The sequence below is a fragment of the Gouania willdenowi genome, chromosome 17 (genome assembly GCF_900634775.1).
Source record: "Gouania willdenowi chromosome 17, fGouWil2.1, whole genome shotgun sequence".
In the NCBI taxonomy this organism is placed as follows: domain Eukaryota; kingdom Metazoa; phylum Chordata; class Actinopteri; order Blenniiformes; family Gobiesocidae; genus Gouania; species Gouania willdenowi.
The window spans coordinates 25,051,805-25,065,977 of NC_041060.1; the positions used below are offsets into that span (position 1 = coordinate 25,051,805).

General features: G+C 38.9%; 1 protein-coding gene across 6 annotated transcripts; it reads left to right on the top strand.

Moving 5' to 3' along the window:
• Positions 1-671: 671 nt before the first annotated feature.
• capn10 (calpain 10) lies at positions 672-14,117 on the top strand. 6 transcript variants are annotated; one of them, XM_028472440.1, is made up of 13 exons: positions 672-958; positions 4,132-4,341; positions 4,506-4,637; positions 4,722-4,918; positions 5,024-5,253; positions 6,106-6,247; positions 8,571-8,737; positions 8,810-9,066; positions 9,137-9,339; positions 10,378-10,636; positions 10,722-10,918; positions 13,145-13,190; positions 13,335-14,117. In XM_028472440.1, the coding sequence occupies exons 2-13, from the start codon at positions 4,201-4,203 to the stop codon at positions 13,362-13,364; spliced, it is 2,001 nt and encodes a 666-aa protein (XP_028328241.1). In that variant the 5' UTR covers positions 672-958; positions 4,132-4,200; the 3' UTR covers positions 13,365-14,117. The 6 variants fall into 6 exon arrangements, with proteins under 6 accessions (XP_028328241.1, XP_028328243.1, XP_028328242.1 ...); XM_028472442.1 differs by having other exon boundaries at positions 10,722-10,808; XM_028472441.1 differs by lacking the exon at positions 13,145-13,190.
• The last annotated feature ends 56 nt before the right edge of the window (positions 14,118-14,173 follow it).

Below are 14,173 nucleotides of genomic sequence, written 5' to 3' on the forward strand. Positions count from 1 at the left end.
TATGTATTCATCATTAATAGGTATTAGGCATTAATGATTACAAGTTTTATTTGTTATTTGTTGTCTTATATACCATAATATCAAAGAAAGGGAACTGGAGTTGCTTTTTAAGTGTTTAAGTTGAGGTTCAATTTGGTCATCGAGGGGGTGGGACAAGAGAAAAATGCTATTTTAGGGGGTACTCCAGATACATTTGGTGTTCAAAAAATATTTTCAATCAAAAATTTTATTTCAAAAAGTTTATTTAGTTTTGGTGCCAGGACAAGTACAAGTTAAACTAATTGTTGTAAAAATGTGTGCATGGATTTGACGAAATGCAATGCCTGGGATGTAAAATCTCCTAAAATTCTGGAATATAAGTAAAAAATACTGAAACATTATACATTATATATATATATATATATATATATATATATATATATATATATATATATATATATATATATATATATATATATATATATATATATATATATATATAATTAATTTAATTTTTACCATATCATGTTTTGGGCTCCGTATTTATCTGCTGTGCCCTCTGTTATTGCTAGAATAAATGATTGTTATATTCTTATCTTCGCAGGACAGTAATATTTCCATGTGGGCCACACATTACAACCTGTAGTTCCGTGTACATACAGTGGGGGCAGTAATGAGCCACACAAGAAGGATTCACTCACTGCCTGTCACAGCTGCACTTTGCTTCCTGTCCGCCTCGGTTTTATTCCTAATTTGTAGCAAAAACCCGTTTGTGATTCACACAGAACCACGATAGGATGATACAGACCGTGTCATGGATACTGTTCGGATGGTCACATCACAATGAAGCGACACGGAGGGAGCAGCACACCTGAACATGTGTGCACTAGGAGCTAGCTGCTGCTAATGCTAACTGCTAGCTGTGTGCTGATGCTGACTGACAGCCTGAATGAGGAGAAGATGCTCAGAAACAGGTGAGAAATAACATCATAAATACTGCATTGTTTACATGTTCAGATACAGTAACTGTTTGTCGATGTGATTATGCTTATTGCTTATTATGATATGAGATATGGACCTAAACTCATATCAAAATATTTTTGCTCAAAATGGCGCGATATTAATCTCGATTTATTTATTTATTTATTTATTTTTTAACTCAATAAAGGTTTCATTTGCTGATGAAAAATGCCACATAGGCACATTTAAAAAAAAAAAAAAAACAAACAAAAAAAAACCAGTTGCACAATATGTGCTTTTTCTCCTCTAATGGACAGCATGTGTGAGTGAGTGAGTGAGTTCTGTAGTGTTGCTTGTTCATGCATTCGGTAATACAACAAGTGTGATTTTCAAGTGACAAAAGCAGTGACTCTTAAAGCGAGTATTTTAATCCAAAATATCCTATGAAAATATATATCTCAGAAATATGGGGAAACTGTAAAGAACACTGTTTGACTGTACTCTATGAATAATATTCAATACTTGCATGTTGTGATTTGTATTGTGTGATTGTATAAATAAAAGAAAGATTAAAAAAAAAAATAGGCAATATATTGTCATTTTCTATAGGCAGTGGCTATCGGTACGTAATACGTTCAATTGACTGGCGCTCTATGCATACGCAGCGCCCCTCATTGGCCAGTTTAGGTCACGTGATAGGTGCACCACGTGACTTGAAGTACCGTCAGTTTTATTTTAGCTCATATTTATTTTTAGCTACCCCGCTAACCCTTTAATTTTAGCCCTAACCCTATCCCTAACCCACTAAATACCCTAAAATGTTTATTTTTTTTCGTATATGTAATTTTAAAGGTGGAATTTGCCATGTTAAATATGTTAAAATAAGAAAATATATATGTCAAAAGTGGGATTCGAACCCACGGCAGCGGAAGGAAGAATCCTTGAGTAGGATAGACTGCTGGTATAGATACGTATTACGTACTAGAAGACACTTCCTTTTCTATATCGCTAAACTAGAAAATGAATCACCATATATTGCCCAGGTTTAATATATATATATATATATATACAGTATATGGGTGAATTAGAGACACAAATGCGGAAATGGTATCCGGGCCTGATACCTTTTAACACATTTTTTTCAGGGATATTTTTGAAATATCAAGTATATATTGCTTAATAAAGCTGAAGAATCTTAGCTTTCTATGACACAACTCTGGGTCCCACCATTGAAAGAGGAATGAACTTATTTGCATGCTATCTACGCATATAAGCCATTGTATTGTCTAGTATCACCATATGTTTGATGCACAAAAACTTCAATGTCATTTCACACTCAAAAAAAAAAGTAATTTTAGTTTGTGTCACAGAAAACCGGTTCCCCTCCGTTACCCTAATGAACTAAAAAAAAAAAGTAGCCCCTGGTAAAAAAAAAATAAATAGATTGTGTAACACCCATAGCTACGGACTCTGGAGCTTGTGTGCATGCACACAGCATGTCATGTATTTTTTCTATTTTAACCAGACAATAAGGTGGTATGCTTTTTCATTTACACTCTGTCATCATCAACCGTATCCATGGAAACCCTATTACAACAGGAACCATTGAGATGTACCTCAGTGTGGGATGGCTGTGACCCACTTTCATGTTGTCCATTCCACTCCGTTACCAAAACGATAACGGAGTGGAAAAATTCAGCACTGCTGCAGTTCCATGATTTTGAGCATCTCAAATGTGACCCTAATGAAAATTTCGCCCACGAATATATATATTTATATATGTATATTAGAGCCAGGACTTAAAATAACAGAGTTAATTGCTTTTTTTCTTTTCTTCGTAACCTTTCTCATTTCATTAGTCCCTTGTAGGGCTGGGCAAAAAAAAAAAATGATTTAATCAATTTATCGAATTTGTAGTTAAATGATTTTAATTTTTCAAATTCAAGTTTAAAAAAATAAATAATAATTGTTAAAAAATTTTATTTTTTTTCCCCCACAGTTTTTTTTGGACTTTTTCGCGTTCCATCCTTGTGGGTTACTGTAGCGTGATGTGAGCCCGCCCCCTCTTTGTTTACATGTGTTTACCTTTTGAGTAGCTACAGTATATGTGTGCCACAGGCATGTTTCATTTTTTATTTACACTCTATTGAGATGTTAAGAGAAGTGTTCATATTTTTTTTAATTGCAATGTTATATGTTATAAAATATGCAGTTATCTGGTTTATTAATCAGAAAAATTAAGCTACTGTGAAGTTGCTGTTGCACTTTTGCTTTAACCTGGGTTAAAGCTTGAAATTGTTGAATGACAGAGCCTCATTTACTTTTTATTTCAGGATTGTTCTATGCATTTTAACTCTTGACGACAATCACAGCAATAAAGTTGTACTTTTGACAATATATCTGATGTCTGTAGTCATTTTTAGTGCATTGAAAAAAATAAAAAAATCGAATTGAATTTTTAAAAATCTGAGATTTCTTTTTTAGGCAAAATCGCCCAGCCCTCCTGGTATACCCATAATAAATATATGTATATATACTAGGAATGTGACGATATCTTGATACGGCGATATATCTCGATTTTTTTTTTTTTTCTATATGTTTTTTCACTAAAATGTGCAGGTAGGTCTTCACAGAAATTTTGTCACCGTTTGTTGAAGGAACCAGTATATTGTTTACTGGAATATTGCACTATTATGGTGCCACTGGTAAGAAAGACCCTATTTTTTGTTTACAAAAAGCGCTATTGGAGATACTTATTTATAGAAATGTTGCACTAAAATAGTGTCACTGTTCATATGGACACTTTTTCAATTTATTGTCTTTCAGAGATATAAAATAAAAATTGTACTTTTTCACTTAGCCTTTTTTTTTGCTTGTCATGTCATAGATTATCATAGATTGATTTCTGACCAATATATCGATCATCGCAGTATCGTCATATCGTGAGATAATCGTTATGGTGAGCTTTGTATCGCGTATATCGTATCGTATTGTGAGATACCCAGGGGTTCCCACTGCTAATATATACTCTGGGAATATATGGAATGAAAGTCTGACTATACTGTATATGAAAGTTTGAATACATAATATAAAAGGTCAGAAGGAGCCTATCTCAGCTGACCCTGGGTTAGTTTTTAATATATATATATTTTAATCTTATTTTTTTTATTGTAATGTATTTGAACTGTTGACATACAGACAGTGGAGACATCTGGCTGAGGTTCACCTCCTGACTGGCTAGGCTAACTGAAGGCAGGCACCATGAAAGAGACTACTGCTGAGAGTGGAGCTTCAGCTCTGTTTGAGGACCCGGACTTTCCCTGTGAGGTCACGTCTCTGTTCTGTGACTGTTCCACGCCTATCGCTAAGCTAGAGGAGGACATCACATGGCACCGCCCACAGGTAAGACTGGGATATCAAATGGCACACTTATCTTTGCCTCTAAAACCCACTTTGTGTTTGTTTTTGTTGTATTTTTGCCGAATGCCATGATCTTGTGATTAGCTCAAGTCAAAGGTTTTTCTGAATTCAAAAGATTTGGTCTGGCCTCATTTTCCCACGTCAAGGTGATTTGTCCGTCACCAGCTCTTTTCCCTGGCAACATTAACGTGGGCCATGCCAGGCAGGGCTTACTTGGAGACTGCTGGTTCCTCTGTGCCTGCAGCTTTTTACTGAAGAACAAAAAGCTTTTAAACAAGGTATATTTATACCATTTGGTTCAGGCTGCAACCCATTCTGCCCATGTTTCCTCACCTCTGCTCTCCCACTTTGAACCAGTGCAGGTGTTGCCTCCAGACCAGCCTCAGTGGGGTGACAGCAGGTACAAAGGCTCGTTTGTGTTTTGCTTCTGGCGTCACGGACACTGGACGGAGGTGACCGTTGACGATCGGCTGCCCTGCATCGATATGAACCTCTGCTTCTCACGCTGCCACTCCCCTGGTGCCTTTTGGGTGGCCCTGTTGGAGAAGGCCTATGCTAAGTATGTAGCCTGCAGCTGAGCAATTTCAAGACAACATATGAATAAATACATTCTCTTATTTCTTTTGCATATTTCTCGCGGCTCATGAACATCATTCTCTGTCAGGCTTCACGGCTCATATGAACGACTGTGGGCAGGGCAGGTTTCTGAAGCTCTTGTTGATTTGACGGGCGGCCTGGCAGAGCGATGGAGCTTAGCCGAATTCACCTCGGAGCAGGAGCTGCTGGTGGAGCAGGACGGTGACCACATCAGGAGGATCAGACCAGACCTGAGCTGTTTGTATGCAGTGAAGGAGGACTGTGCACTCAGCTGCTCCACTCTCACTGCTACTGAAGGTCAGAAAAGGCTTTGACTGTGTCTGAATAGTCCCTCCTATCTCTTTTCCTATCCACTGTTCCTTAACACCCGGAAGTGTTTAAGTGGCAGCCATGATAAGTAGCATTCGAAAGCTCTAAAAGCTAGATGCTCGATGCTTCTTTTATAACCTCCTTTAGCCTAGGAAACACTGATGCATCCTTTACCAAAGGAGACCAGATAATGCTGACCCACAATTCCTTGCAGCGACAACATTTAAAGGGACGCCCACACCCAAGCTTATGGAAATTCATGATGACCGACATGAGACGGAGATCATGTAAGTTACCAATGTAATAATATGCCTTGAACAACTTTAAATAATCTAAAACCCATATATTATTACATGTAAGCCATATAATCAGATTATAACTGACATAAAACATAAAACTCTGTTTTCTCTATTTTTGAGTGAAAGGTGAGTGTGAGCGACCATTCTCAATGTGATGTTATTTTAGTTTTACTTTTGTTCCTCTTAGCCTTGTAGCCTCTTTTCCTTTGATTTACATTCAAACTTTGTTATTTTTGAGATTACATCAGCGGACAGTGTTATAAATGCGCGTTTAGTCGTCCATTTTTTCACCACGGCAGACGTCACTAACCTTCGCGGCCATCGGATTGTTACGCCACCTAGTAGAAGTGCGTCTGATTGTCAGAACAAAGGTGATCGCCTTTTCCTAACACCTCTGTTAACACCTTTCCTTAACCCCGTGACATCATCCACGGGGTTAAGGAAAAGTGGATAGGAAAGGAGATAGGAGGGACTATTCGGACGCAGGCTTTGACTCCAGATCATGTGAAGTTTCATCACCTGTGTCAATCTGTCCCTGCAGCTGCTGGGGAGCAGGTTTCGTACCATGCTCTGACAGTCATGGAGTGGTTGGATGTAAAGGTGGCGTCAGGCGGGGAATTGAGACTTCTCAGGCTCAGAAATCCCTGGGGGCGAAGCTGCTGGGGAGGAGCATGGATACAGGGGTACGTTACACACTGCTTTAACACATAAAGGAATCAGTAGCTGGTAATGGAAACTCCATGAATTTTGGAAAAACGGTCATATATCACTAAAAAGTTTTTACACTTTGATGAGGAGGTATTTCAGACGTTTCAATATTGAAATGTCACAGAAGCGCCATGAAATTTTTGCAATTACACGACACATGACATGACCTACTTGGTCACATGACCACTCCTCTTAGAGAGAACATGGTGGGGTAAGGGTAGACAGAAGAGGAGATGGAGACATTTCTCAACATTATACTTATAATATTGCTACCTCATTAGACAGCAAACAACAAATGAATGTGAGTTATAAGGAGTTTTGGAGCGTCCATTTTCCTGCAGTGAAGTCTCACGGGATGAGATTCCACAGGAGTTATGAGGCTCCTTTTCAAAACAGCCTTCAATGGAAACACAATGAAAGCGCAATTATACTTTGTTAGGGTGACCATCCGTCCGGATTTACATGGACATGCCCTCTTTTCACGTCTACTGGTTTTTCCAAACTCATCAAAATGTCTGGGTTTCCCAGGGATCTTGAATGCATCTTGGGGAAGACGTTAATTTAAACGACTGTAACTCTGCTAATATTTGCTCAATCCTATAAATTCCATCACTTTCTGAAAGTTAAGGAGTTGCTCTTTACAGCCAATAGACATATAGTATAGACAATATTCATTACAGTAATTTTACTCTCATTTGAAGGAAACATCAGAGGGGCAGTATATGAAAAATTCACTGTATAATGGTTTTGCTACAGTGATATACATCCCTTTAGCCTCATTCAGAGGGCCAAAGTTAAAAAGTTATGTTTTCTCCCTCCCTTGCTTTTCCACTTTTTGTAAAAAGTCAGCTCCAAACGGGCGAGTTGGATTTTTCTCCGTCACCACCTCCTCCTGATAATTTTGGCTCCTCCTACCCTATAAGAATGTGAGCGCCTCCCTCTCAAACTACCTCACAGGTATAACAAAAACTGTGGTTTAATATAGATTATACATTATATATTATTGTTATATATGTAAAGCTACATTAAACCCCTCCCTAAGGAGCAGTGGGCAGCCACGGTGTAGCGCCCAGGGAGCAGCAATCAGTTCCATTTTTAGTATCCGTTAAACCACCTTGTATCTCCTTTGAGATGATCTGACGTGTTTGTGACTCAATGCGACACAGTGGTTGGACAAAACAGTTGACCATCGTCTTGAATGGACTATTTCTGTAATCAGTAGTGGAGAGGATGACAAGAAAGCGACATAGCAGCTTCAGTGAGTGTTTGAAACAGCTGACTCAGATGACAGACTCCACTGCTGCTACTGCCTCACAAACAACATGGAGCAACGTTTGTCTGACTCACAATCACAATAGCCACCTAAATTGCTAAGTGTTTTACTATAATGTGCAGTTTTTTGGCTGAAAACAATAACAAGTGTGTGCATAGCAAAAGAAAACGCCATGGTGATAAAGCTGTTGTGTGGAGTCAGCGTCTATAGGCACGCCCACTCATGCATATGCATGAAGGCCCCAAAACAGGCCGTTTTTAGAAGCGTCATTAAACCTACTTTTCAGAGGGCTAAAACTCTGGAAAACAGGCGAGTTTGGGAAAATAAACCTCAAATACTATGTTGTTGGTGTTCTTAGAACAAATAGAGATGAAAAATAGCATCATACTGGACCTTTAGAGATTGTTTTGACAAAATCGTTACACATGAGGAAAAGAGAATAGAGACTAAAGTCCAAGATGGATTGAAAGAGACCAAATACTGGCAGATTTAATATCAGCAGGAAGATCCTCCTGGATGGAATGATGTGATGCAAACCTTCACAACTGTTTATTATTTAAGTGTATATTTAATTATTAGTTACTGTTCTGAAAGCTTTGTTTTATTTTCTTCACTTTTTTATTTCTTTTCATTTCTAGAAGGGGATGTTTCTCATTGTTTCAATGATTGAGATATTTTAGGAAGTTATAGTATGAGATTTTTGTTATAATGCATAAAAAGTGATTGACTTGAGTACATTTTTAAGTCTATGTTATAAAGAGATAAATGACTTTTTAAACCTTATGGACAATTTATCTACTATATTGCATTTTGCTGTTACAAGGTAGATTAAAAAAATGTTGAGTACTTAAAGTATGCCGAGGTCAGCCTAAGTGCTCTGTTTTATGGAAATGAAAATATGGTGACACTAACTTTGTCGACATTTAGAAATATCGCTTTTATTTTGCAAAAATCTGTAATGGAAACACAGCTTCTGATATGTTGTTGAGATTTATTTAATTTTTCATTTGAATGTTTTTTTCCAGGGGTGCAGGCTGGACTTCTGTCGATCCTGTTTGTGCTGCAGACCTACAAGCCCGAGCAACAGACGGTGAATTCTGGTTGGATGAGGATGAATTTGTGTCCCAGTTTGATGACGTCACAGTAGGATATCCCATCAGTGAAGAAGGCCATTTAAAGAGCATCTATACAGGTTATTCTTCATAATATAATTACATCCGTTTGGCTTTCAGGGGCATTGTTAGCTCACTAACTGCTCCAACAGGAGCCGAGCTGCCACACATGCATCAGCTGCCTGGTGGCTGGGTAATGGGACACTCTGCTGGCGGCAGCAGAAACAGCAGCAGCTACAGCAGCAACCCTAAGTTTTGGCTGAAAGTCGAGGAAAGAGGAGAAGTGCTAGTTTCCCTGTTGCAGTATTCAACACGGAGAAACACACAAAAATCCACTAAAGTCCGACCAGAACACAGAAAGAACACACAACACCAGCACCATCAGGCCATCGCTCTGCACATGTGGAAGGTTGGTTTCATCAGCAAATGGGTGTCAGTGCAGTTCTAAATCATATTAATCCACATTTACGTCCCACCAGGTGGAGAAGAAGCGTTTCAGTCTGAGTCGGATGTTGAAGAAACCCTCTTGTGCTTCGACTCACTGCCATGCCTACCAGAGAGAGGTTGTCCTCTGCAGGCAGCTGGAGCCTGGATATTACCTCCTCATTCCCAGCACATTCCAGCCTGGAGCAGAGGCTCACTTCCTCATCAGGGTCTTTTCTTCCTCCCCCACATCTTTTCGGTGAGGATGGATTAATTGAAGGACAGAATCAGGACAGTTTTTACATTTTGTCAAATAAAAGATGGGAAAACTATCAGGATATCCAGCTGTTCTTAGGGCTGAGGAGCTAGCTTGATGTATGTGCTGAATGAAAACAGCTGGATGTAAAACAACGCACTAAATGGACAAACCAACTAACATTGGTTTATTTTGTCTAAAATTTGCAAGCTTTGTTTGACATTGTGTAATTCAAGCATTTTAGAGAACTATTTATTTATTACATTGATTAAATTTAGTCTTTAAGGCAGGGCCTTTTTTTGCAAATGTTTATTTGGTAGAAACTTGCATAAATGAAATAAGTTAAGTATATATTCTTAGGATATACTCCATATACTTTTCTCTTTTTCCTAAGGTGGTTTTTTGTGTATACAAGTGATCCTCAAACATCTGCTGCGCTCTCCTTTAAGTAATTAACATTTTTCAGCCCCCCCATATCCCAACAAAATTTAAACGAAATGTCAAAAAATGGAAAACACTTAAAACTGACTTAAAATTTACTTAAAGTCACAGATTTTAGAACAGCAATATCAAAGTCATAATAATTAGTAAAATTGTAGCGGGGCAATGAGAATACGCCCTCCGTTATGTTTTCGGGGCGCACCCCACAGTTTGAGAGCCACTGGTGTATACGAAATGACATATAAGTGAAACTGGTGCTGAAATTTATAATGAAAGGTTGCTGGACAAACAAACTCTAGAAATTCACAAATTGTCTGTCCTACATTTTTTTTTTACATTTAATATTTTGTCTAAATGTTGTACTTTTATTCAAATAAAGCACATTGAGTGGCCTTGTATATCTTGAAAAAAAAAAATTTCAGATTCTCAATGAGACTCTCCTGGTTAAATAAAGGATGGGGAGCTTGTTACTAATGCCATTTAGACAAATTACAGTGTTTGGTATTGTTTTTTTCAACTTTTATTTTGTGTCTGTAAATTAAAGTTGAAATGTTTTGTTTTTATTAAATGATTCAGTTGTTTTTTTAACTGTTTTCTCAGTGCTGTAAAAAGCTCCGCACCCTCACTGCCACTAACAGCAGACAGCGAGTGGGAGACGAGTTACTTCCGAGGCTCGTGGGAGAAGGGAACGACAGCCGGAGGAAGCAGGAACTTCCATTCCCACTGGGAGAACCCCTGCTTCCATTTCTCACTGTGTGAGGACCCAGTCACCTCTTCTTCAGGAGTTAATGTCAAGATCAATCTGCACCAGAGCCAACCTGACACAGATCTGCATCCAATTGGCTTCCATGTCTATAATGTGAGTCAAACAGTGGAAAACTGGGCCGTCGGTCTCTGTGCAGTGCCACTGACTCACTACTGGTGTGTGATTTAACTGTTTCCAGATACCAGCAGCACCACCATCTAAACAGATATCAGCCAGGGACCAGGATCCTGTGGCCAGTTGTGTCCCACACTGTTACATGCAGGAGGTGAGCCTGTCCTGCTCTCTCCCTCCTGGAGCGTACACCATAGTGCCATCCACATATCAGCCTGACTGTGTAGCAGAGTTTACCCTCAGCCTGGCCCACAGAATACACAGGTTAGTCATTTTCAACCACTACACACCTAATGACATGGAGAAGCGTCTGTTTACCTTACCTGTTGCCATTACATTAAAGGCACTGATGACAAAAATAAATGTATTATTAAAAGGAAACAATAGCAGAACATTTTTTGTTGACTTCTGGTAACATTTGACAGTTTATCATGGCACTCGTGTGCCACAGCACAGTGGATGACAACTATGTTGTAGTTGAAATCAGGTTATTTACAAGGGTTTAACGATTCATCCATTAGATTGATTTAAATTCCGACGATCCATTTATATTGATTTGTGCTTGGAAAGTTGGCTTTCTGGATGACATTAAAGGTAGGCGATTTTCTCCAGATAAACTTTAAGTTTTTGGTTGAATTTGTCTTTATGCCCTGACAGAAATTAAATCTTATGTGCTCTGAAAAATGAACGAATAAAATGTATCATCTGTAGCAGCTGTAAATTTGTAATAACTTCAACCAATGGAAAAAAAACAAACCTTTTTTTTTTTTTTTAAAACAATCACGTCTCCCTGCTCGTTCTCGACCCCCCGCATGCACAAGTTCACACTAAAAGTGCGTCACTGGTGACGTTAAAACAGTTTTTGGTCACGTTTTTTTAACACATATAATAATAAAGTTAATTGTTCATTTACTGCTGAATGAGACATGAGACAACAAAGTTTCTACACAATACAAGCGATGAGCTGAGCTCCTCTTCTGCAGCAGCTGTGCGCATGCATGTGAGTGAGACGGAGCACAGAGGGGAGGTGGAGGGGGGGAAGGCGGAGCCATCAGGGAGGCTACATTCAAAATCATGCTAGCTTTTGAAAATTGCCTACCCCACCTTTAATTGATCTAAAAATCCTTTTAAATGGTGATTGATTGATTTTGTCGATACAAGGAAATAACATTGAATTTAAGCACTGCAGACTTTATATGAATGTTTTAAAAGCTCTTTTAATTAGGGATGTCCCCATACGACTTTTTCACTTCTAATACGATACCGATATTGCAGCCTGGAGTATTGGCCGATATTGATCCGATATGATATCAGAAGGAATCATTCATACTTTTATTACTTATTTTGTAGTGTGGAATGTTGGAAAAGGCTTGATGAAGTGATGTTACTCAAACAGAGAACAATAGTCAACAATTCAAGTTCACGTTAGTTATTTTTTACTGTCAGTTTATGGTGGGAACAACTGAGGGCGGGGACAAAAACAACAAAAACTTATCGGAGCGCTTATATTTTAGATGCAGTCCGATAACATCCGATATTCGTTTTCTGGCTGATATCGGACTGATATCAGATATCAATATCAGATAGTTTATTTAACAGGGACATTGTGAAATTGTCAATTGCACCAGAGTTAGCAAATAGCTACTTTACATCTGCAGTCCCTGGGCAGGTAAAGAAGAACATACAAGGTAGAGTTACAAGGAAAGAAACAGGACAATCCATAGTAACAATTGAATGACAGAATAAATTACAATTACATTTCCTGGATTTTCATCAATAGCCTGATTAATGAATCAGGCTATTGATGAATTTTTGCTGAAGCCACAGTGTTTCCACACACTGGAACCCAAAAGCACATGTAGCGTTAGCTTGTTAGCATTAACTCTGCAGAATCTGCCTCAGGCTCACCATAGAGTTAAAAGGAAAAATATCAGGTTTAACCACTGCTCACCACTGCTCATTTAACCTGAACAGACCTTGGTTGCACTTGTTTTTTACATTAATGTATTTTAATGTTGAAAAAACAAACAGAACTGTCAGGTAAACCTAATACAATATGTATTTTTTATTGAAAACTGAAGTGTTCGACTTTACTCAAATGAAATGTGAATAGATTTGCCATTAAATAGTGTTTACTTGTTTGTTTAAGTCCATAATTAATGTATAGAGGATTCCCTTACAAGAACCATCAAGAATATATTAAACCTCACCTGCACTGTCCAGTCTTAAGGTATTTATTTCACTCATACTGGTTCAATTATTACTTTGACTAAAAAGTTACTAAATCGATTTCAAGTCACTGAATTGTTTCGGATTAACCAACATCATCCTTGAATCGAATCGGCAACAGCAAATCGTGATTTGAATTAAATCGTTGTTAAAACGAATCGTTACACCCCTAGTTATTTATTTATATCTTATGCCTCTGGTTTCAGTTGTGATTGTGAGTTGCAGACATGATGGTGTGTTTTGTATGTGCGTCTTTTTCAGGAAAGTGGTAAAAAGCCAGGAAAGGCTCAACAAATCCCTCCAAGAGGTTGGTTGAAATGTATTCCGCCCCCAAAAATTGGGGTTTTCTAAGTTTATATTCAGCGCCTTAAGTTGTGTGTAGCTCTAAAGATGGTGGGCAGGAGGTGGCAGCACTGAATAACTTCCTGCTTTGCATCCCTCTGTGCCACAGGTCTCTCACGTCTCGCTGATGCAGAGCTAGTTTTCCCAGAGAACTGCTGCTGACAGCGACTCACGTCCTGGCTCACGATGAGAAGCACAGACTCTACCGTGTGTGTGTGTGCGCAAATATGTACGCATACCACGAGCGGCGGGAGAAGGCGAGCAGGCAGACAGGCATACTTCAGTGGGAATCCGAGAAACCGGCTTTTATCCCGAACCGCTGAACCTCTGTGCTGATGAGTGGCTAAACGCACTGATGGGTGATTAGGACATCAGAGGCTGTCGGTGGGCTGGGCTGCTAATGAAGTATGACGGGACTGGTTGGTGTAAACAAACAAGCAGAACTGAAGAAGACCGCTGCTGCTCTCTCCCATTCACTCAGTCTGTGCGCCCGCTGGTTCAGAACAAAGAGTCTCCTCATGGAGGTCCTAACAGAGCACAGGGTGCAGGGTCCGCTGAGCCACACCATACTATACCATGCCATACTGTCCCAGAGTTATCCTTCTCCTGTCTTACCCGTAAACATGCATCATAGCAAAGGATTATTTTTTTCAATATTTTTTCACCTATATGTTTATATTATGGGAATAAAAAGTCCAGACTCCTCCCTTTTTTCCCCTTTGGTGCCATCCCACATGGTTTGTGTGTCTGAAGTCATTGAGGAGAGGTGGGATGCGGTTCATCAGAGAGATGATCTGTATGATGAAGCCGCTGTGTGTGCGCGTGCGCGCTCTCACTCATGTCTGATTTTTCATGATTCAGCAAGTTTGCTGAGCTCTTTAAAAACCTGATGTTTCGTGTCGAAGTGTGAGAATAAAAAGTTTCAATAAACTTCTGTGTGCCATATGT